General features: G+C 49.7%; 10 protein-coding genes across 10 annotated transcripts; 3 read left to right on the top strand and 7 right to left on the bottom strand.

Moving 5' to 3' along the window:
• Nucleotides 1-1,350: 1,350 nt before the first annotated feature.
• M437DRAFT_80278 (uncharacterized protein) lies at nt 1,351-4,046 on the top strand (the record flags this gene model as incomplete). The annotated part of the gene is made up of 2 exons (XM_041027325.1): nt 1,351-2,272; nt 2,326-4,046. 2 exons carry the CDS (start codon nt 1,351-1,353, stop codon nt 4,044-4,046), a joined length of 2,643 nt encoding a protein of 880 aa, XP_040884659.1.
• Nucleotides 4,047-4,995: 949 nt separating this feature from the next.
• Nucleotides 4,996-5,583, bottom strand: M437DRAFT_62023 (uncharacterized protein; the record flags this gene model as incomplete). Its single annotated transcript, XM_041024010.1, has 1 exon — nt 4,996-5,583. One exon carries the CDS (start codon nt 5,581-5,583, stop codon nt 4,996-4,998), a length of 588 nt encoding a protein of 195 aa, XP_040884658.1.
• Nucleotides 5,584-6,505: 922 nt separating this feature from the next.
• Nucleotides 6,506-7,456, bottom strand: M437DRAFT_37111 (uncharacterized protein; the record flags this gene model as incomplete). The annotated part of the gene is made up of 1 exon (XM_041019571.1): nt 6,506-7,456. The coding sequence occupies one exon, from the start codon at nt 7,454-7,456 to the stop codon at nt 6,506-6,508; it is 951 nt and encodes a 316-aa protein (XP_040884657.1).
• Nucleotides 7,457-8,023: 567 nt separating this feature from the next.
• On the bottom strand, nt 8,024-9,009 carry M437DRAFT_71446 (uncharacterized protein; the record flags this gene model as incomplete). Its single annotated transcript, XM_041025672.1, has 3 exons — nt 8,024-8,813; nt 8,866-8,915; nt 8,965-9,009. The coding sequence occupies 3 exons, from the start codon at nt 9,007-9,009 to the stop codon at nt 8,024-8,026; spliced, it is 885 nt and encodes a 294-aa protein (XP_040884656.1).
• Nucleotides 9,010-10,180: 1,171 nt separating this feature from the next.
• M437DRAFT_38474 (ribosomal protein S25) lies at nt 10,181-10,402 on the top strand (the record flags this gene model as incomplete). The annotated part of the gene is made up of 1 exon (XM_041019843.1): nt 10,181-10,402. A coding segment is annotated over one exon (222 nt), but the record flags the coding sequence as incomplete, so codon positions are not given.
• Nucleotides 10,403-11,760: 1,358 nt separating this feature from the next.
• Nucleotides 11,761-12,817, bottom strand: M437DRAFT_36902 (BIG1-domain-containing protein; the record flags this gene model as incomplete). Its single annotated transcript, XM_041019531.1, has 4 exons — nt 11,761-11,903; nt 11,962-12,306; nt 12,361-12,668; nt 12,723-12,817. 4 exons carry the CDS (start codon nt 12,815-12,817, stop codon nt 11,761-11,763), a joined length of 891 nt encoding a protein of 296 aa, XP_040884654.1.
• A 936-nt stretch (nt 12,818-13,753) lies between these two features.
• Nucleotides 13,754-14,922, bottom strand: M437DRAFT_37699 (GroES-like protein; the record flags this gene model as incomplete). Its single annotated transcript, XM_041019690.1, has 2 exons — nt 13,754-14,698; nt 14,794-14,922. The coding sequence occupies 2 exons, from the start codon at nt 14,920-14,922 to the stop codon at nt 13,754-13,756; spliced, it is 1,074 nt and encodes a 357-aa protein (XP_040884653.1).
• Nucleotides 14,923-15,313: 391 nt separating this feature from the next.
• M437DRAFT_71441 (putative quinate permease) lies at nt 15,314-17,034 on the bottom strand (the record flags this gene model as incomplete). Its single annotated transcript, XM_041025671.1, has 2 exons — nt 15,314-16,059; nt 16,122-17,034. 2 exons carry the CDS (start codon nt 17,032-17,034, stop codon nt 15,314-15,316), a joined length of 1,659 nt encoding a protein of 552 aa, XP_040884652.1.
• Nucleotides 17,035-18,971: 1,937 nt separating this feature from the next.
• M437DRAFT_36920 (TIP41-domain-containing protein) lies at nt 18,972-19,857 on the bottom strand (the record flags this gene model as incomplete). Its single annotated transcript, XM_041019534.1, has 2 exons — nt 18,972-19,488; nt 19,556-19,857. The coding sequence occupies 2 exons, from the start codon at nt 19,855-19,857 to the stop codon at nt 18,972-18,974; spliced, it is 819 nt and encodes a 272-aa protein (XP_040884651.1).
• Nucleotides 19,858-20,155: 298 nt separating this feature from the next.
• M437DRAFT_36489 (kinase-like protein) lies at nt 20,156-21,468 on the top strand (the record flags this gene model as incomplete). Its single annotated transcript, XM_041019462.1, has 3 exons — nt 20,156-20,239; nt 20,307-21,272; nt 21,328-21,468. 3 exons carry the CDS (start codon nt 20,156-20,158, stop codon nt 21,466-21,468), a joined length of 1,191 nt encoding a protein of 396 aa, XP_040884650.1.
• Nucleotides 21,469-21,785: the final 317 nt, after the last annotated feature.

The following is a 21,785-nucleotide window of genomic DNA, read 5'->3' as shown; positions in this document are numbered from 1 at the left end:
CGTCTCGGCTTCAGCGCGACATGGATCGACGATCGCGTACGGCTGTGGAAGAAGTTTGTTCACCCTTGAAGGTGGCTTAGAGTGTTGCTGCACACTATCACAAGCAGAGATAAGGCATACATACGTCGGAAAGGCCATTTCGGAAGTTTGTTTCAAGCAGGGAAGCTGCAGACCATATTATTGAGATCAGCGCATTGTCGAGCAGAGTCGTTCAGACCTGCCGAGATGTCTGCCAAGACTGTGTGTTTCTGTACACAGTTCTAGAGGGAGACAGCACGAAAACATTGAGCCGCAACAGCAAGAATCTTGGTCAAGGAAGCAGGCGGATGCATGTATGTAGCGGTCATATGATATAACTAACCGGTCATATGAAGCACGAAGGAAGAGACGGCCGTATTGAACAAAGTTAGATGGTGGCCAGAAGGTCGGTCGCGTGGAATTACACGCAAGCAAGCAAAAGATCTACTGCGATCGACATGGTCGCAGGATCTACCAAGCTCATCAAAGAAAAGATGAACATGGTCGTGGAGCAAAAAAAGGCGACAGTCCCAAGAGACGTTAAGGAGTTCTCTCTGGGAGTTTAGGGAGCGCGTGGACTCAACGGTGGTGTCTGCTTCAAGGTGCTGGTCCTCTGGAAAGCGACCACTGACGTCGGGAGACCGGCACGGCGGGTCTTGGGTAGCTCTTTTCTCTCTTTGTCGCGCAAAACGGCTAGCCAATGGTGTCGCCGAATAAGCTTTTGATGCGCAGTGGAGCCAAGGAGCAGTGATGGTGGAGAGAGATGGAGAAGACGGATGTGCATCTCTGCAAAACATGATGATGGTTGTCGAATTTGATATGTGCAGAATCTGGACATGGATGGACTGAAGTGTCTGCAGGCCTCTAGAACTGGACGGACGGGGCTCGTTGCAGGCAGAGGCTGAATGACGTCTCGTAACTGGCCAAGACATGCCCTGGACGCTAGACGCTCGTCGCCGATCTAGAATGTCGAGAGTGGAGAAGGGCACACCCTCGCGACTTACGGACGGTTTGCGTAGGCGGCCGTTCCCTGAGAACTCTCGGACTTCAAACTGTTCGGCCGGTCAAGTCTGTGTCCTGCTCTCATTGTGCTTACCAAAGCGCTGCTGCGCTGAATTCGACTCTGACTTTGACTCTGACGCCCTCTTTCCCAACGCGGCTTCCCTACGACCATCCTTTCATCTCACCATCTCGTCCACCCTACGCCGACACTGAGTCCACTATTGTCGTCCTACGCTACGCTACACTGTACTGCACCATACACTTCGCTACCACATCGTCGCTACCATTACAACCATCCTTTGAGCTGGAGCGCCACGTGGACCCCCCGCCATGGAGCCCGACTTCATACCCAGAAAGTCCATCTGTCTGGGCCAACCGCTGCCCCCAAATGTAGTTATCCACGACAGCGACCCGGACTTCCGCCCAGGAATGGAACGCTTGTATCCCTCGAGTGTCGAGAGCAACATCCTAGAAGAGTTGGTCATCCTCAAGACAAAGCTACGGCTACTCAACAACGACGATTTCTGGTCCTTCGTTTCCGAGCGCATGGCCGAGATCCTAGGAGCACAACTCTCTTTCATCGCTAAACGTATTCTGGTCGACGAACAAGATTCTGCCATTGAGATGCCGCCTCTTGGAGAGCCTGGATCCTGTTTGATGGCAAGTGCATGGTACTACAACGACGGAAAGGGTCTGCAGGGTGTCGAGAAAGGCTTCAAATACCATGCATACGGCTGCCCTTGTTCCTACATGCGTCATGACAAAGTCTTTGTCGTTCCCGAAAAGGTCAGCGAAATGTTCGCCAACAACCCCAACAAGTTACCTGTCTCCGCCGAAGCTTACATTGGCATTCCTCTCTTCGCTGACGGTAAGTGCTTCGCACATTTCGGTGTCATCTGGTCTGTCGAGGGTGCCGCCAAGAGAAAACTTTCGTGGGCCTTTATCGAAATGTTCCTGCACGGCTTGGAAGATCTCATCTTGGAACGCCTGCTTCAAGGCTCGGAATTCAAAGACAAAGAAACCGCCAGCAGAGAGCCACCCCGTGTCATCCCCCATGAAGTCATTACCGCCGCCCAGTCGTTACAGCCCTATGCAAAGAGCTTGTCCCATGAATTGAGGACACCAATGCAAGGTGTAGTCGGTATGCTTGATGTTATGTATGCCACTGTCCAAGAAGCTGCAGAGGGTCAGACGAATGCAGAAGTTCGTAAAGTATTCGAAACGCTCAAGGAAAACATCGAAACCGTTCAAGGTGAGTTTTCATCCGCCCTAGGACTTATGCTTCTTGTACTCATCCTTCAATAGATAGCTCGCGTCGTGCTGTCGAGGCCGCCGATAATGTCGTACATGCTTATGACATGAACCTGGGCATTCCTTCTGGGCCGCCCATCAATGAGGATTCGCTGGACGGTTTTCCTGACATCAGCCACGCTTCCCATCCAGAAATTCTTGTTGCCGGAAGCGATCTACCAATCTCAAGACCTAATAAGCGCCGTCGTGAGGAGCCCAAAAACGAGTCAGAAGGAAGTCCGACCAAAATTCAGGCCACTGCTGCAGCACGTGCAGCCAAAGCCTCGCCCACTGAGGGTATGAAGTTGGGTGTTCAGGAAGCTGAAGATCTCCCCGAACATTCCGCTCGTGCCACAATGCCTATGAGTCCTCGACCTATGATGGCTTCTCTACAAGGTGACCGCGCCATCGCTCCGGGTGTTAGGCACACTAACCTTCGTCGGGTGCTGCAATACGTAGTCAACGAAGGTTTGAAGGTCGGAGGAAGACCAGAGTCCGCGATTGCTCAAGAAACATATCTCGGCGAAATTATTGAGGTTTGCACGCGGTCAGCAAAGGGCGAGCCCAGAACGAAACTGATCGAATGGTCTGTGGATACTGCCGTACCAGAAACCATACTCGCCGACGAGAAAGACCTTGCTAAGCTGATCTCCTGCGTTTTCCTGAATGCTACTAAATTCACCGAGCAAGGCAACATTACCCTTTTAGCAAAACTGAGCCCAAAAGCTCGATATATCGTCATCAAGTGTACAGACACAGGTCCTGGCATCCCTGCAGCATTCCTTCCTCGCCTCTTCCAGCCATTCTCACAAGAAGACCCTTCTCTCACGCGTCAAAGTGAAGGTCTGGGTCTCGGTCTTCTTGTGGCTAAAGGTCTAGCGCGGAAGCTCGGTGGAGATTTATTCTGCATTCGCGCGGATACTACTGGTCCCAGGAGGGGCTCGGAATTTGAGATGAGAATACCTCTCAGGGCCGGTGATACCACCACTCGCCCACCGTCGCCCTTCGGAACACCATCACACAACAGAGTGCGCCAGTCAAACTCAATAGACTCAGATGGACGCCCCTCTCCTATGCCCAATTTCACCGGCTCACATGTTCGTACTCAAAGCGACAATTCGACCGCGGACCTGCCATCTCCAACCGAGAAACCTGCTACCGCTGAACCATCTGCAGCACCTGCTGTCAGAAGCCCTCCAGCACTGAAGCATAACCACTCGTTTCCCGTACCATCGTTCCCACCTAAGCAACCAAGTACGAGTGCTCGCAAGTCATCGGCATCGATCAACGGTATCGACCGCAATCTAGCTGCCAAGTACCCGCTGAACTTCCTGGTCGCTGAGGACAACAAGATCAATCGCAAGCTTCTTGTTAGTATGCTCAACAAGTTTGGCTACAAGACAGTGATCGAAGCCTACGACGGCGCTGAGGCTGTTCGCCAGATGTCCAAGAACCCCTCGGTTGACGTTGTGCTCATGGACCTCTGGATGCCCTTCATGGACGGGTACGAGGCTACCGAGAAAATTCTCGCCATGAGCCATGGCAAGAATGGTGTTTGTGGCGGTACACCGACTGTTCTGGCCGTAACAGCAGACGTCACCGATGGTGCCCTTGAGCGGGCTGCTAAAGTCGGCATGAAAGGGTTCATGACCAAGCCATTCAAGCTCATGGACCTTCAACGTCTGATTCTAGAATACTGCGCTCGCAGCGGCAGTGAGGTCGAAGGTGGAGAGTAATTCTCTCGTCTCTTCCTTCAGACCTCTCTTCACTTTGTTCTCTTTTTTCCTTCTTGGATTCAATTCTCTTCTACTTCACTATTCTTGTCGGGTTACTGTTTGAGCAAGCAGCGAGGCGTTCTGGAGTTTCGGATGGGATACAACTATGACAGATGCGGAAGCACAAAATGGAATATCCCTCGGCGTTTCTCGGATTCACGACAATGTCTCGAAAAGGGGGGAGTGCTTCGAGAATCACGAACTAGCATATTAGATACCTACGACCATACCTAGGCTCTAGCCATTTTCTTGTACGGATGAATACTTTCTTGGCTAAGATAAACACTTAATCGATTACAATTTTGACTCTTGAGTATTTGTCTACTTTGTCTGAATCGTGCTTGTTGTTCTTTGTGTTTTTGGTTGACTCGTTCTATGAGAACAAGAGACCAGACACGACGTTTGTGGTTGGACGTCCATCTAGACGTCTTCCGACTGGTCGAGACGCAGAGGCCCATGACGTGCCACCGAGGGTCTCGAACCTCATCCACGTTCTTTTCAACAACGCTTTCTATTTTCTCCTCGCAACAATCTGGCCCCTTTCCTTGTAATCCCAATGGCTTTTTCGTTCCGAGGTGCTGCAAATTGCTGATGCATAAATCCATAGCAAGTACCACATGTTCGTCACGATAAGCATGGCACGTTACTTATGCACGACTAAGGCCTAGAGCCGGTTGAGCCTCATGGGCCTGGGCCTACCTGCATGCAAGCCATTTCCTCGCCCAGCAGACCCTGATTTCTCATGTTACACGACGGAGACGGGCCCCGTTTGGCCTGAAACCGCGGCAGACACGTTTCATGTCAACCGTATTGCAGTCTGGCTGGTCGGCTGGCGGCTCCTGGGCCTTGTTTATGCCCGAGTCTGCGTGCGATCTAGCGAACACCTTTTGGTGCACATCGCCGATTGCCGTCAAATCAGGGCATCTGTCGGATCTCGGTACGTGATGGGAAAGGGTATAATCGATGGCTTTTCTTGATATAGTGGTCTAGATCTAGATCTATCGTCACTTTTGCATACTGGGCTCTTCCTCGGGGGATCGGTCTCTTGTGTACGGTGTACGTTGAACTCGTGGCTTGCTGCAATCGAGCCCAATAGCGGCTCGGTGTTATCGCCAGCTGTGGGAGATATCTCGGGTGGTGAACGAGGTGGTCTGGTGGCTTCTTGTATCGTGACTCGTTCTTGCCTCGGTGTGGCTGCAATCTGGGTTGTTGACTGACTTGAATTCTGCTGTGCCAAGCGAGAGGTCATTTCCTTCCTCTGCACCTTCCCGGATTCAGAGATAAACGGAAGAGTTCTTGTCCGTGTTGACCTTGATGGTTCTTGCCTTCGGTTCTGGATCTCGGTTTGCTCGATCGCTCCTTTCTGTTTCCACAGACGTTCTTGTTGAACGCTGTCAACGTTCTCAAGTATGTTCATGAATCTACTGAACATTCCATCTGGGTAGGTCAAGAGTCGTAGGGCATCATCGCGAGACATAAATGTCTGCACAACAAACATCGTATCATAGGGAACATGCACAAATTACTTGGAAAGAAGGAGAGGCTTAAAATATTCAACAAGAAGAAATATGTTTTACTCCACGAAAGCAACTTAAAGTAACTCGGTAATATAGAGTGTAACACAAAAGACTTACCAGATCTGGAAAGAGAGACACCACTGTGTTTGTTTACCTCTTACCTTGTTAAACCTCTTACCTTTTTAACATACTAAAGTAGAAACCACTTCAAGAGCAATTGTAGCACATCCAAGCCTGCATCAAAGACGACCAATAGCATCTTTGACGACAATTAGGACACTTTGGAGGTGGTGGCTTAGAGGGTCCACCGTGATTACCCATTTCGATGCTGTTTGCGTTCGACTGTAGGAGTTTTGCGGCGGTAAGTTGTTTTTGTGCAAGTGTATCGCTTGGTGATCTTAGTTTCTGGCAGATATGCTGTTGGTTATATGCCTTTCTGGCACTGTAGATATGTCGCTTGGCTCTCTTTGTGATATTGTTGTGTGAGCAATGACTTGAAATACCTAGAAAGAGAAGAATTGATCGTGAAAGAAGGAATATCGAAAGGACAAAGCGATAATCTGATCGAAGCTTGTCATTGTATGGAACATCGATTGTAGCTCGAAGTCTTGAAGCGGTCTGATCACATTCACTTCTTCCGCATGAAGCCTTTTCTGATACATCCGGCACCTAGCATTGCGAACTGTAGATGATCCTTTCAACTTCACAGGCACGACTTTTCTTAAATCCCACTGGTCCTGCACTAATAGACAAACAAGTATGTGGAACACGAACAGACTTAACTTGTGAATGCCAAACGGTTAATTTCTGATTTTATTACACTAGAATCCACAACTCCAAAGACAAGCATACATACTGTCATCTGTACTGATCGCCTGCCAGAGGCAAACAAACATAATTGGATCAAATTGACGAAGTGTTTGCACAGGCAGCATTCGATGAAGCCCTCGACTCTCCCACCCTCAACAGCTCCTCAATGTTAGCATAAAGAGTCTCACGCCATTCGTTAGCGATATGTTTCAGCAGCTCTCCTATCCTCGAATCCCATTCTTCAGGGGTTGCGAGCATAAAGCGCTGAATGTGTTTTTCTTCTAGTTCTCTTATGATAGCTTCACCTCTGTACTTGAGCAGAGTCATCTCTGAGGGACTAGGATAACACGAGCCTCCAATGCTGACGACTTTCTTGATGATGGACTCGAGAAGCCTTTGCAGTAAGCTTATGCGAGAAATTGTTTGCTCCTGTTCGAAAAGGAGGGTCTCGATCCTTTCGTAAGCAAGGTCCAATAGGGCTTCAATGTGAACAGCGTGCCGCGGGACCTTGTTTTGGAACTCACGAATGTCTTGTCTACGCTTTTGAGCAACCTTCATGAGCCCCTGGTGACGCTCCACTGCCTGAGTGTAGACTGCCTCTGTGACAACATGTTCGTAGTCTGCCGCGTGTTGCACCACAAGCAGCTCATAAGAAGGCGGACTGGGTAGCTCGTTGATCGCCTGATCGTAACTAGGCAGATCATCACCCGCGAGGTTCTCTATTTCCTGGATTGTCTCATAAGCTGTCGGTTCTGGGAGCTCGATCCCACTTACATTGATCTGAGGTTTAGGAAGAGGGAAGCCGGGGTGGTCGAAAGGTTCAGGAAACATATCGTCAGGGTTGCCGCCGTCGTTGGCCTCCATGAGACATGAGTGGCAATCGCGGCGCTGATGTTCCTGGGTAACAACTGGTGCCGGACAAATTGGGAAGGAGTCCACTTCCGAGGAAGCCTCGAGATGGCAGCCTTGCCAATTGATCACAGCGTCAGCAGTTTTACAGCGACATAAAGTGCAATTCCAGATTGTTTCAACACCCCAACACATACTGAATCGAATCGCGATTAGGTTTCTGATCTGTTGTTAGCAAGTTGCGAGACCTGTTTCTACTTACTGTGTGTATCATCAGCTCGAGAATCTGGCTTTCCAGAAAGACACATGGATGGCATTTCATATAGGTGTAAGGCACAATGCCTTCGAGTTCTTTGTCGGACAAGCACAATGCAAGATTGGCGCTCTTGTTGTACAGTCAAAGGAATTTTGCGCAAACAAGGGAGTTCTAAGGGTACGGCTTTGTTGCTCTGTGGCTAGGCATGACCTTTGTGAAACGCCACACTTGCTCATGTCTGATTTGACAATTCCTTTCTTGTTCTGGCGAGAGTCACCAACGTCATAGGATTTGATCGAATGTATCATTATAGTCCATTATAAATACAATATATTCCCTGGTTTGGTAAGCCGACAGAACATATGCTACAATACTCTGTGATAGACACCTAGTTCCAGACCACGATGTCGCAAAGTTCTAATCTCGCTCTGCTTGTTTAGAAATGGCTCTGGCTGATTCTGAGTCTGAAGCATTGCTTAATTGTCCTCTCGAGCACTTGTCAGTCCTCATCTACCCATCTCAATCTCACGACGTCGTTCCTCACGAGAAGAGTTACGTCGCGAGTCGTTCGTAACCCAGCTTGCATTACGCGAACGCCATGATGGATCTTCGAGCGAGTGAGCTGCCAGATGACCTCCACCAGTGGGCGCGTAGTAGCCATTCAAGGGCGAGTCTATTTCGTCCACAACAAAGTCGATACGATTGAACGGGCTGGACGCTGAAGATGGTTGTGGCTCGGGCTTGTGCAATAGATCTGACATGCGTCGTCTTTGAAGCTCGACATCGTCAAGTGACAGCTCATCTGGTGGTGTCGCAGCCGGCGGCGTACGCACAGTGGGGTGCATGTTTGCAATGTGGTTCTTGAAGTAACTCTGAGTATGATATGACCCTGAGGCACTCGTATTGCTAGGTCGGCGTAAAAGATTGACATCGTCAGAAAATGTGTTCTGCTCGGATTTTAGTTGTGTGAATTTGCGGCGAGCGAACAAGTAGAGAATTGTGAAGAGAAACGCTGTCGAGGCGGAGCCGATCATGGTGGTCATAGCTGCTACATTCCATTGGAAGCGAGTGCTGACGACGAAGCAGTATGGCACATTCAGAAAGCCGATGAGGCATGCAAAGATGCAGGGTATCAAAACATGCTCAGCAGTAAAAGCCCAGCTACGACTGCAGAAGCTACTGAGCGCCGCAAGAGAGAAGCCAAGCGCCAGCAGACCAATGCCGAAGCCGCCCAAGGTCGTCTTCGATACTCGTAGTTGAGGTTCCGAGTCAAATATAGAAGGAATTACGAGAAAGCTATCGAGTCAGCCAACGACATCCGCAAACTACAATTTGTTTCGTATCTTACCCTCCCAGTATCAGACAAGACGCACATAAAGCTGCTATCCGCCAGTACCACTGAGCATGGTCAGTGCCTGATAAATCATGCTCCTTCTCTTTGACCTACTCGAACAATTTCTGGTTCTTTGGCACTCAAAGTTGTATAGCGCATTTCGTGCGAGCGCAGAAGCGCACAGTTCAGGGCTGGATATAACCAAGTGGACGCTCTTTTCAAATGCCTTTGCGGGAGAAGAATATGCGACGTGCGTTCCGTTCAGAGCGTTGTTTCAGGATCGACAGCTTGTTGTGATGCGGCACGAAGAAGTACGGGAAGGGCGAGTGACAATGCGAAGACGGGTTCGAAAGTGATTATGTTGGGGACAGCGATCGTATGTATTTTTGGCAAAAACGAATGTAGTGGAGAGGTTGTGAGGTGAGGGATATAAGTGCTTGTAAAGACAGAGGCGGAGGTAGGTCAATGGCAGTGCTAAGGCTGAGAGGCAGCGGTTAGCCGCCAGAGGCTATGAGCACCAGCCGCAGACTTGAGAGATGACGAGGAGGTGCAGCTAAGTCGTGTATAGACGAAGTTGCAGAGTTTCACACAGATGCTCCGGCAAGCGTACGAGATGATCCCGAACTTGACAAAGGTGGTTGTTTTGGATGACAGCCGATGGGAGTAGAGCAAGGCTGCCAAGCCAAGGATATTGATTGATTGGCGGATGTCTGCTACGAACATAGCGAGTGCTTACTTACTACTTCTTGCTGAATCTATGCAGACATTGGCACGGAGAAATTTACAGAGAAAGAAAGAGCAATTCGCGCAAAGAGTTGCTCACTAACAGAAGTGAGTCGCTCCTGCCTTCGGGACAAGACGTGTTGGTGGTGTTAAACGACTTTTGGAGAGGGAAGCACAGACCAAGCGCACACACGTGACGGCCCACATTCGAAAAGCTGCGCGCACAAGGATTGATATTCAGAAGCGACTTCCAGCCTTCCAACCCTCTTACCACCCACATCCGACAAAATGGTACGGCCCCTCGCAGACGACATGTTTTACTACGACAGACACTGACATCTCATCTGAAGGCACCCGCAGCATCTGGAGCCAAGAAGCAAAAGAAGAAGTGGTCCAAGGGCAAGGGTACGCACGCCTCCTCTATCCAATCCATGCGCACACCATACACATCCCAGAGAGTCATCGAAATCACGAACCATCCATCAACCTGAATACACCGCATCTCGGAGCGGTGTCCCTTTACACTCCAAATCACGAAAACACACTCCCGAACATCGCGCTATGGAACCGCAAGAAGGAACAGTTTCGCTGACATGTTGCGCACACAGTCAAGGACAAGGCCCAGCACGCCGTCATCCTCGACAAGGCCACTTCGGACCGTCTCCAGAAGGAGGTTCAGTCCTACCGCCTCGTCACTGTCGCCACCCTTGTCGACAGACTGAAGATCAACGGCTCCCTCGCCCGCCGTTCGCTCGCCGATCTTGAGGAGCAGGGCCAGATCAAGAAGGTCGTCAGCCACTCCAAGTGCCTCGTCTACAGTGCGTTTTGACTATCTTTTACAATCGCTTCCGACCATACTAACTCTCTATCAGCCCGCGCTGTTGGTGGCACCGACTAAATTCGATCATGACGACTCACGCATTTGTCCGGATGGATTGAGGTCATTTTTTGACGACGACAACAAGAAAAAAGAAAAGATATCCCGTCGGTTTTAACGCTGGTTCTGCTTTTCTATGGGAGTTTTTCAGGTGTCGAACTTCGGTTGAGGGTCAAGGACCCTCCTCGGGGACGGATTTGCTCCATTTTCTTCCAGCAAAAGGGCGCTTTCTTCCATAGGCCGCAAAAGCAAATCCACCGGCTTCTTTCGTCAATCTTTCTCTCCCCGCTATAACTTGTGAATGTGTGTCTTGTGTCTCGTGTACACTGCGCTCTTCCCTGCCATTCCTCGTACGTTTTGTTCTTTCTGCTTACCTCTTTACACTCCCCATCACCCTTCACCTTTGCAATGATGAGACATATTATCAAACAGTTATCCCTGTCTGAAGACTATTGTTGAGAATTATTTTTGATCTGATACTGCACTTCTCCCTTTTTCTCTATCAAGCAAATCATTCAGCACATTTGCTACAGAATGCTGATCAAGATGCAATACAGATGACGACCTTGATGATAAACAACTTCATAGCAAGTTCCAGAATGAGAATATTGAATCATGAAATCCACTTCGCTTAACATTTTTCACATGCTGTGATAGCTTCTCCTGTTCAATGGCAATATGATACCCAAAGACTCATTCTATCTGGCTTGCAATTACAACTGTAGACTGTTATTCGAAACTTGGGTGTCATCTGGCTAAAGCACACTGAAGGTCAAGACTAATCATGCTTTTTATTGTTCTACTCTTTCCACCACTACAGTGCAGAGAAGCGACTGAATCAACGTTTAGATCTAACCGCAGAGAAATCTCGTGCCTTGAACCCCTAAAATGCATGCTCTAGGCTGAATCATAGCGGTAGTAGATGCTATGTTCTTGGATTTCATGGTTGATGGTGACACCCTGCCCCTAGAACGATCACCTGCACACATCGACGCAAGAGTTTTGAAAGAATCTTGTCACAGCAAGCGTGAGGTACATGAGAGCATGATCATCAACAAGGACAAAGGGTTATATCAGAAAGGTGAGTGCTGGTCTGGGTATGGTCTCCATGGAAGATTTAGTGATTGTAGAGCAAGAGGTTGAGATTCCGGACAAAGCACAGCTCTCGAAGTCATTGAATGGAACACTCTGCAAGCCACGGATACTAGTTTTTAAGTTCGTATTGAAATGTATTGCATCTACATGAATGGTATGAAAAGGTAGGACAAAAGTACAATGGTGGTATCTCTCTACTTGGATCAACAATTCCTCTACTGCTGCTGCTTCTTCTGGGCGGCGGGACCCATTTCCTTGCTAAAGGCCATGTACGAGACCTCAAGGTTTGCAATGGCGCTGATTCCAACGTAAAGGATGGAGAAGAGAAGGATACTGACAACACCACCCATGAAGATTCCTGCAGTAGAAGTTAGCTCGATGATTGATGAGGCAATGGCTGAGACAGCAAGACGTACCAGGTGAGAGGAACTGGTACTTCTCAAACAAGGGCAAGTCGGCTTGGGGATTTGAAGCATTGCTAGCGCGGACAATGTGTGCGTTGAGGTCACGCTTCAGGTCGGTGTGCATGTTTGATGGGTATGGCTCATCCATCTCATATTGTTCAGGGTGCTGAGGCTTGATAGCAGGGAATAGGTTGGGCATAGTAGCGTAGAGGACAGTGTAGGAGTCGAGGGTTGCGAGCAGCGAGTTCAGGTACGAGTCGGCTTGGAGCAGAGCAGATTCACGGTCATCCTCGGCGGTAGGCAGGGTAGGGAAGCTAACGTGGATAGTGTCGTATGCTTCGGTAGGAATCTCTCCGTCTGTCCTGCAATCAGTATTTTTGCCTATAAGCTGACAAGGTGAGGAAGACATACCCTCGCCATCCAGCAGCAGAGTAGACTTGGTGTGGCATTGACGGTTGATGGAAGCTACCAGAGCCATTCCATCGACATCTCCCACGACGTTCTTCGCGGCGAAAATAGACTTGACATTATCGTCCTTGCCTGACAGGCGGCGGCGCAGATGCGGTGTAGATTTGGAGATGGTCAGGTCGTTGGTGGAAATGCCGGGCTGCGACACAACAACGTATGTGTCGGATGGGCAGCCCTTTACTCGGTGTTCGACGCTCTCTTGCAGGCTCTGTGCGCTAATGACATTGACGTTGGCATCTTTGGCGTCCAATCTATACCGATCAGCATGCGTTCATGATAAGTTGGTGGCTGCTGGTCGGTCTTACTGGCTGGTAGAGTAGAGAACGAAAGGCGAAGCGTCCTTGAAAGCGTTTGCAGATTGCAAAGCCAGAGCGGCCGCACTCAGATACCTCAACAGCATGGTGGTATTTGTGGTTGGAGTCTATCCCAGCTCCTGTCGCGTTCGCCCTCGACCTTCTGACGTTGTTGCTGGATGCGCGCACGGATCCCGCCTCACCCGCGGCAGATGCCGTGCCTGCCTCAGGCACTCACATCAGGTCAGTCCACTGCTTCTTCTGCAGCTCGCAGAGTGTAGTAACGGACACGAACAAGGATGTTACCTTACGCAGAAACGATGGTCACAGTCGACGAAGAAATCTTGTCCTTTCGCGTTGTGACAGTATCACGAAACTTCACAACAGTTTCCTAACCAGATATAAGGCCTTCGAAAACACGTAGGTCATGATTGACTCTCTCTGTGAACAGTTCTCCCTTCTGATAAAATCATTGTGCAAGTCTACGGCTGCAATAGTGATCGTGTGTAGCAAAAGTGCAGCATGCAAGGGATATCCCTAGAAAGGCCAAAAAGAAAGGCCTCAACCGGGGACCTCCTGCAATTTAGATAAACCCAAAGCAGGAATCATACCGCTAGACCATTAAGGCTTTTTGTATGGAAGACAACCATTTCTGACGCAACAACAATCTTACTTTGCAGAGATTCCCCCTCACATAAGGTCGAGCCTGTCACAAAGTCCTCCACAATCTGCATTGCGCTCGTCAAAGAGAATTTTGAATGATCGTGCGAATGATGCGTTGTATTGTCTTCTTAGACAGCAACAAGCTTGTGCAGACCACCAGAATACTCATGTTGGATGAGGCATCATATTGAGTGTATCGTAGTGTGCAAAAACAAGAACTGAACAAAATCAGAAAAAAGCTTTTGTGAAAGGTTTGATTGATTTCATCATGGCTCGAAACGATTTAGCACCAGTTGTTCACAACAGATATGATTGGATTTATTGTTCGCAACAGTCATCATTCTTCCGATAGCATTGGTAGGCATCATCACCATATCCTCTCAATCTTGCACACCACGTATGAGTGTCTTGATTCCTTCACCCCTGCCTACACTCTCCCAAGCATCCGGCGCCTCCTCAAACGAAACAGTCCTGGAGATCAACTTCTTCACATCAATCTTGCCGTCCCTCAGGAGGCCAATGGCCAATTCAAAATCACCAGGTCCATATCTGAAGCATCCTTTGACGACTGCTTCTTTTTCACCAAGTTTGGTCATCGGTATCAGGATATTTGGCTTCCCACATCCTGTTTGTACAAATGTGCCACCTGGTGCCAGTACCTGAATGCCCATCTGAATACAAGGCTCGGCGCCTGAGACTTCAATGACTATGTCAGCTCCACGATCGAGATGGAATCCCTCAACGATTGCTGCAGCATTGATCTCTCCATCAGCCTTCGCATTTGGCGTGAATACACCAGTAGCAGCGAACTCTTTGACAAATTCCAGTCTTGTCGCATTCATGTCAACAGAGATGACCTCTGCAGCACCGAATTGACGAGCCACAGCAGCACACAAGATGCCTACTGGACCCGCTCCAAACACCACAACTCTGTGCCCAGGTTTGACATCTGCCAATCTGATTGAGTGCACAGCAACAGACAAAGGCTCCACGAGCACGCCCTCTTCCAAGCTCACACTTGCTGGTAGCTTGTAAACAAAAGCTTCCGTAAGTTTATAGTAAGCACACAAGCACCCATGCGTAGCAGGGCCAGGTCCAGGGGAAGCAGCAAATGCCATTTCGGGACACAAGTTATAGCGACCAGATTTGCATGACTTGCAGCGAGAGCAGGGGAGTCCAGGTTCGATGCAGACGTTGTCGCCAGGTGAGAGATTGGTCACCGCAGAGCCAATGCTGTGGACCGTCCCCGAAGCTTCGTGACCCATCGTCAAAGGGTTCGTGGGAGAGACCTTTAGACCGACTCCGCCGTGGTGCCAGAAGTGAACCTGGTGATTCTGTTAGACGCTCTTCTGAAACATCATGTTTCTAATGCGCTTTTTCTGCCATGGATAGTATGAGACCTATGACTGGAAAAGCTTACATCGCTACCACAGACACCAACATAAGCGATCCTAATGATCACATCGCAAGGATCTGTTATACTAGGCATTTCCCGATTCTCAAATCTAGCATCATGAGGATCGTAGAGAAGACACGAAAGATTGGACATCTGAGTAGCCATCTTGTGTAATTTAACAGATTAAGAGAGAGATAGAATCGCTGTTACAATCAAAGCTATCACATAAGTGCGGGGTTGGTTGTACTAGATGCTGGAGAGTAATTGAGGATTAAAGTTACAGGTGTACAGGCCACCTCGGACCATAGTCGACCGATGGTACCTTTGTAGCTATGCTTATGATCGGAACATATTGTACCGGTCAATTACCACATACTCGATACTTAAGATGGAAAGATACGGACACGAAAGTGAAGTCGAGAAAAAACACATGTTCATGAGTGTTTCGTGACACGAGGTATATACAATTCATAGCATGACAGAGGCTTTCCATAAACAGCTTGTCCACTCCCGTAAAACAAGAAATCCGCAACGCAATACTGCCTTAAGCGACGCGCTCGATGATCTGGACGTTGGCCTTCTTCTCGTCGAGCACCTCGGCCTCGTACTGGTCGCTGAGCTCGGCTTCCTTGGCACCGTAGCGACCAATCTTGTACCAGGGAAGCTCGAACAGCTTGTCGATACCCTCGAGGGATCTGCCAGAAGTCTCGGGGATGGTGAACCAAGCCCAGACACCACCGATGATAGTGATGGCAGTGAAGAGCCAGAAGGTACCGGCAGGGCCGAGACCGCCTTCGCTGTGGTCGAGGAGCATAAGAGGGACAGCGCGTGAGTTGCCGTACTGGTTGACGAAGTGGAAGCACATGACCAGCGAGGAGGAGATGGCTCTGATGCGCAGGGGATAGATCTCAGCGTTGAGAAGGTACTGCATTGAGTTCCAACCCATAGCCCAACCAAATCCTGACAGATACATCATGACAAGGGCGCCAGTAGAAGCGGCCTTCTGGCTCTTAGAAAACTTGAAGTTTTTGTCTTCAATGTCAGGAACAGCGGTAAGGAAGGCAGCGACGTAAGCCATAGAGATGGCCTGGCAGGCAATACCGATGCTGAGAGAACGCTTGCGACCGATCCAGTCGACCAGGAAGAGAGCGCAGGCAATGGCAGCGACGAACTTGACAACACCGAAAATGGCAGTGGCGAACAGCTTCTCGTTCTGACCCTTGGTGCCAAGGAGAGCGAAAAAGTCGGGAGCGTAGACTGTCATACTTTGGGCACCAGACCACTGGGACACTGAGAAGAAAAAATTAGCAAATATTCGGCGATGACAACATCATTCCCTTGCAAAAACTCACAGATCTGGCTTCCGAGGCCAATGTAAAGTCGATATGCGTTGTTCGGCATGAAGAACATCTCTTTAATATAACCCATAGCACCTTGGCCCATAGTAGCTTCCTGCTCCTCGTGAAGTTGGTGCTCGATTTCAGCAATTTCGCCCTGCACAACCTCGTGATCAATTGGGAGTCCACGGACACGAGCCAAGTTTGCTACTGCATGGTCGCGTTTGCCAGCCTTGATGAGGTAACGTGGTGATTCGTAATTGAAGAACGAGAGGATGAAGATGAGACCAGCGAAGATCAAGTGGATTGAGGTCGGAACCTCCCATGAGTTAGGCGAGGTCTTGCTGATGTGAAGAGAGCTACCCCATGAAGCGAAGTAAGCAAGCATGATACCGATGTAGACGGAGCCAGAAAAGACGCATGTGCACAGTCCACGCACACTCTTGGGTGCAATTTCTGAGATGTAGACAGGGGCAATGACTGTAGTCTGGCCGATACCCAGACCGGCAATGAAGCGACCAGCGTAGACCTGGCCAAGACGACCTCCGCGAACGGTGCTGGTCATGAAGATCACGATACCGAGAATCCACACGAGACAGAGCTGGCGAGTGGCCCAGAGACGACCAATACGGTCAGCGAGGATGAAGGCCAAGAGGGCACCACCGACTGATCCGATCTGAACCATGGCGGAAACGTTGGCCTTGACCTGGGCAAGGTCTACTGTGTCGAGCTTGTTGAGACCAAGAGCATGTTGGAAGTGCTTGGTAGCGAAGGTACCCGAAATCAAGCCCTCATCGATACCACGGGCAGCACCCATGATACCGAAAGAGAGGACGGCGAACCATAGCTTCCAGTTCAAGACCTCTGGGGGCTCATTTCCATTCTTCTTGAATGTGAAGATGTTGACTGGCTTGCCTCCAGCACCCATATTGGCGAATTGAGAGGATGTAAGAGGAGGAGAGGAAGAAAGGTAATGAGAGGAATGGGATGGTGGAGGACTGGTAGCAGGACCTGCCTTGCTTTATACCATTCAGCCTCTGTACCCCAGGGTATCTCCTTGTCATTCCATTCTCCGTCGAATGGCGAACGGCCTGACCGTTCCAGGCGGACTCCACAGCCCAAATCGATTGATCTGGAGAAAACCCATTCCCCAGACCCCAGCGTGGGGAGTGTATAACCGATCCGCTGTATATGCCAAGGAGAACGTGGGGAATCGCCAAGGGTCGTGGCGTTCGGTGGTGTGCCTGTTTGTTTCGGTAGGATCGTTCTAACTTTCGGTGGTGAGCGGCTGCAAATATGGAGCGTTCGCCGTCCGGCGAGAAGCCCATGTGCAAGTATTGACATTGTGTCCCGGTAGATTACCGTCCAACTTAGGGCTCTAGATTGTTGAGGCCTTGGCACAGCAAGACGTTCTTCCTATCTGGAGCCATCGAACGCTGCAATAGTACATCCAGCCAAGCGATATTCCATGATTTTCTTCTTTCTGGGGCATGTCTATCAATGCGGAGAACCCGGGGATATTGTGGGTCTTAGGCTCTCAGACCGGGCCCGATGGTCTGTGCATTAACCGAACGATACGTGCTTCGATGATTTTTTTTAGCCAACGCGTGCTTCTTCAGTCGTGTCATGGCACAACAAACATAACTTTGGCTTTTGATACCAAGGCTAACACAGTGAGCCAGTGGTAGACTGATCAGGTGCAGGCGGTGAGTGAACGTCCAGAGCAAGGGAAGTCCATGTGTTGGTAGGTAGTCTAATGGTACGCAGCGGGCTGCAGAGTGGAGATTCCGAACAGGAGTACCTTGGCAGGCGGTTGGGCTCTTTCCCGACTCGGCGGTGCTACAACATCGGCATGCCGAGCAGCAAAAGGAGATTCGTCAAGCAGTACGCTGTTCCTGTCCGTTTCGCAGAGCTTTGAGCTAGCAAGATCTGGCCAGGTCATTGCTTCTTACTCGTGTTAGAGATGCTAGTGTGTGACATCGTCGGAGGCAATGCAACAACTCAAAACTTTTATGATTCTGGTTAGCTGGTAGAGTGGACATGTGGCCAGCCGGCAAAAGACGGTGGTCATCATCAGATGAGGCCCTACGCCACATTTCTTGGTATGGGTAAGCAATTTTGCAGCAGGATTGGCTCCGCTCCTTGGCAAAAAGAAGATGTTTGAACGTGCAACCGCACTGGCCTATCTAGAGCCACCAGAAGCTCGCGAAGGCTTTCTTGGCCTGCTTGCTCCTCTTGACTTTAGCTTGTGAGATACTTCAATACTTCGGGGATTTGCGGGACCTTGAAAAAGCAATTGATATCTGATATTTCATACGTCTGCGATGGTTGAAACATGGATACAGAGACACGCTCCATGAACTGTTTGAAGGATCGAGAGGTTGTGGGGTGTTCCGCGCACTTAATCTATATGCGCCTTGTTATGATTTGCAACCAAGTCCTAGGCTCAGTCATAGACCCCAGTCACGAGCAAAGACCCACAGTCATGCAATTGATAGCGTGACATTGACGTGCCGAATAGTGCCGGAAGAGAAGATGGATGGTCACGGTCTCTCCCGAATGATGGCGGAGTCACTGGGGTAGATGCAATGACTGGAGCAAGTCGTGTCGAATGCCACGCAAGAAAAAGCATCAACCTTGAGACGCAACGATTCATGTACGTGGGGGCGAGAGGGCAGAGTAGATGCTGGACTACGCCTCAGCCGTAGGGACGTTGTGTACCACGTTCCATTCAGCGCTTGAGTTTTAGAAGGTGGAGCGGAAACCTTTGTCCTTGTTCGGAAAATTCGCCACAGAAGATCTGTATTGGCCAGGCCGTTTGCTTGGTGCTGAAACCAGGAAGCTGATGAAGATTGTTCGTGTAGATCAAGGAATGATAACTTTGTCCATAGTGTCCTCAACAGTGCGCAGAAGAGGGGCGATGCGATTGGCATCACGTAAAACTTCAGGGATGTTCTCTCTGTGCACCTGCAGCTTGGACTGGACAACATCGTAGGATTCCTCCTTGGCAGTGTACTGTCGAATCACGGTCTTGGAAGCCAACTCGATGTAGATTCTCGTGTCTCTGACACGTACAATGACACCGTCAAGACGCAGGAAGAATCTACACAGGAGTAGAAGACGATCGGCCATGACACGGATTTTGCAGCTGAAGATTGCGATACCGTTGTCAGCCAACTCGTCTTCGTAGAAGATGACATCGTCGTAGAAAAGTATAGGATCCGGACGAGAAAGGAGATCGGTCCTGATAGGGTCCTTGGACTGATCAGTTGGCTGCCAGACGACAGCGGCATCTGGACTGTGAGTGCGGCCTTTGAAGTCTGTGCTGTATGACCAATCGAATGGCTTGACGACTTCTTTGATGCCTTCGTGATGATGTTGACTGAAGAGTACAGAAAAGGTCAGCGTTCTAAATCTTGACATTATTGCAGAAGCCAGGCAGTACATACCGGTCTCTCTGCCACTCCTTGGAATATGCAACCTGCAACATGCCGTCGGCAGTTTTGGAGACGCGGTCAAGAGCATCGAAAGCATTGAACTCGATGGCCCAGCCAGAAGCAATGTGCTCGATAGCAACCAGGTTGTCACCAAAAATCATCTCAGGCACGGGAATACCGAGCTTTTCGTTCATGGCATCTATGGGACCGGCCTTGAGGATAGGTCGCTTGCGCGTGCTGATTCTCCATTGCTTGTTGCGCGACACGATAGTGTCGACACCCTGAAGGTCCAACTGCTCTCCGTTGGAAGCCATGGTATTTTGGATAGATGAATCAAGACGGAGAGCACTTGTATTGTCCGCAGAACGATCTGATCTGATTTGATCTGATAGAAGCTCTTTTTGGCTTGAATCTCGATGTCGATGCGAGTGATGCGGCCATAAGCGGCGATTCGTACAGAAGGCTTGGCGTTGGTTGCTGGGCGCCATCTTTGTTTTGTCAACAATAAACCTGATTCCTTCTCTGAAAACCATCAATCGTCCGACCTCGATCAACACCAACTTCACTAACCACACAGTAATTACTGGGACAGAACAAGTCTTGCCTGCAACCATGGACGTTCAGTCACTAGAGTCCCGCTTCGAGGGCATCTCAGTCAACGACGAGAACCACGATCAAAACTCACACAAATCAAAGGTACGGCGCCGGCGTTTGCACTCTATGTGAGTGTACGAGCAAGAGCTATGGCTGACACCATACACAGGGCTCCATCTCAATCTCCAGTCTAGGGGCCGCCGCTGCAGCCAACCGGTTGAAGCTCCCGTTGCAGAAGCTGCCTGCCAACGCTGCGAAGAATTCGCTATACTCTGCCAATGGCGCCAACACTGCCGCTACCATTGCAAAGATCACCCTTCCCTCCCAAGCCGCACAACGATCCTCCGACTCGGAGCCCCGCCGTTCAGATCCACAGACTATGCTATCGTCCATTCCTCCACAGCCCTCGACACCCAGACAATTCCACCTCGGCATGTTTGAAATCGGTAAACCCCTCGGCAAGGGCAAGTTCGGAAGAGTCTATCTTGCGCGAGAACGCTCTAGTGGCTTCGTCTGCGCGCTCAAGGTTCTGCACAAGATCGAGCTTCAGCAAGGAAAGGTCGAGAAACAAGTCCGCCGAGAGATTGAGATTCAGTCCAACCTTGCCCACCCCAACATCCTTCGCCTGTTCGGTCACTTCCACGACAGCAAGCGCATCTTTTTGATTCTCGAGTTCGCCGGCAAAGGTGAGCTTTACAAGCATCTGCGTCGCGAACAACGCTTCCCGGAATGGAAGGCCGCCTCATATGTTGCCCAAATGTGCGCTGCTCTCAAATACCTGCATAAGAAGCACGTCATCCACCGCGACATCAAGCCTGAGAACATTCTGGTTGGCATCCACGGCGAAATTAAGATTAGTGACTTTGGCTGGTCGGTGCACGCTCCCAACAACAGGAGAAACACCATGTGCGGAACTCTCGATTACCTCCCGCCAGAGATGTTGAAGCCCGGCAAGGACGAGAACTGGTACAACGAGAAGGTCGACTTGTGGAGTTTGGGTGTCTTGACGTATGAATTCCTCGTGGGAGAGGCGCCTTTCGAGGATACTCCTTCCATGACACAAAAGCGCATTGCTCGTGGAGAAATGACTATTCCTCCATTTGTGAGCGCTGAGGCAAAAGATTTGATCAAGAAGGTATGCTCGATACAAGAATTCAGATTCGATGATCAGATTTCTAACAGGATTGCAGTTGCTTGTGCTGGACCCAGAAAAGAGAATCCCATTGCATGAAGTGGAGCAACATCCTTGGATCATCAAGCACTGTGTCAAGGGCGAGAGAGCATACAACAGAACCTCTGCCAGTAGCAACAAGCAACGTCCGAGCGAATGAGACAGGGTTTGAAGAGCATAATTACGATCGAGGGAGTTCAAGGTAGGTTGCATTTCTCAAGGATATCCGGGTTGTCATGGGCGTTCAAAGGCAAGCCTACGGGGCAACATGCATGGAGGGGTGTTACGGAGTGCTCATAATTGCAGCCACGTCGATTATTGCATTGTCAAGATTCTGTACGAATCAATTTTTGGAAATTCAAAGAGATATTGGTCTCTGTTTTACAGTGAACTTCGAGTCTTGTTAACGTAACGGTACTTGATCTTGTGTCTTTGGGAAATCGATATGAAAAGAACAAATCCCGGGTATCAATGCAG

Source organism: Aureobasidium melanogenum, assembly GCF_000721775.1.
Source record: "Aureobasidium melanogenum CBS 110374 unplaced genomic scaffold scaffold_1, whole genome shotgun sequence".
Lineage (NCBI taxonomy): Eukaryota > Fungi > Ascomycota > Dothideomycetes > Dothideales > Saccotheciaceae > Aureobasidium > Aureobasidium melanogenum.
Note: the sequence above shows the minus strand (reverse complement) of the source record. Positions and strands in the feature narration are given on the sequence as shown.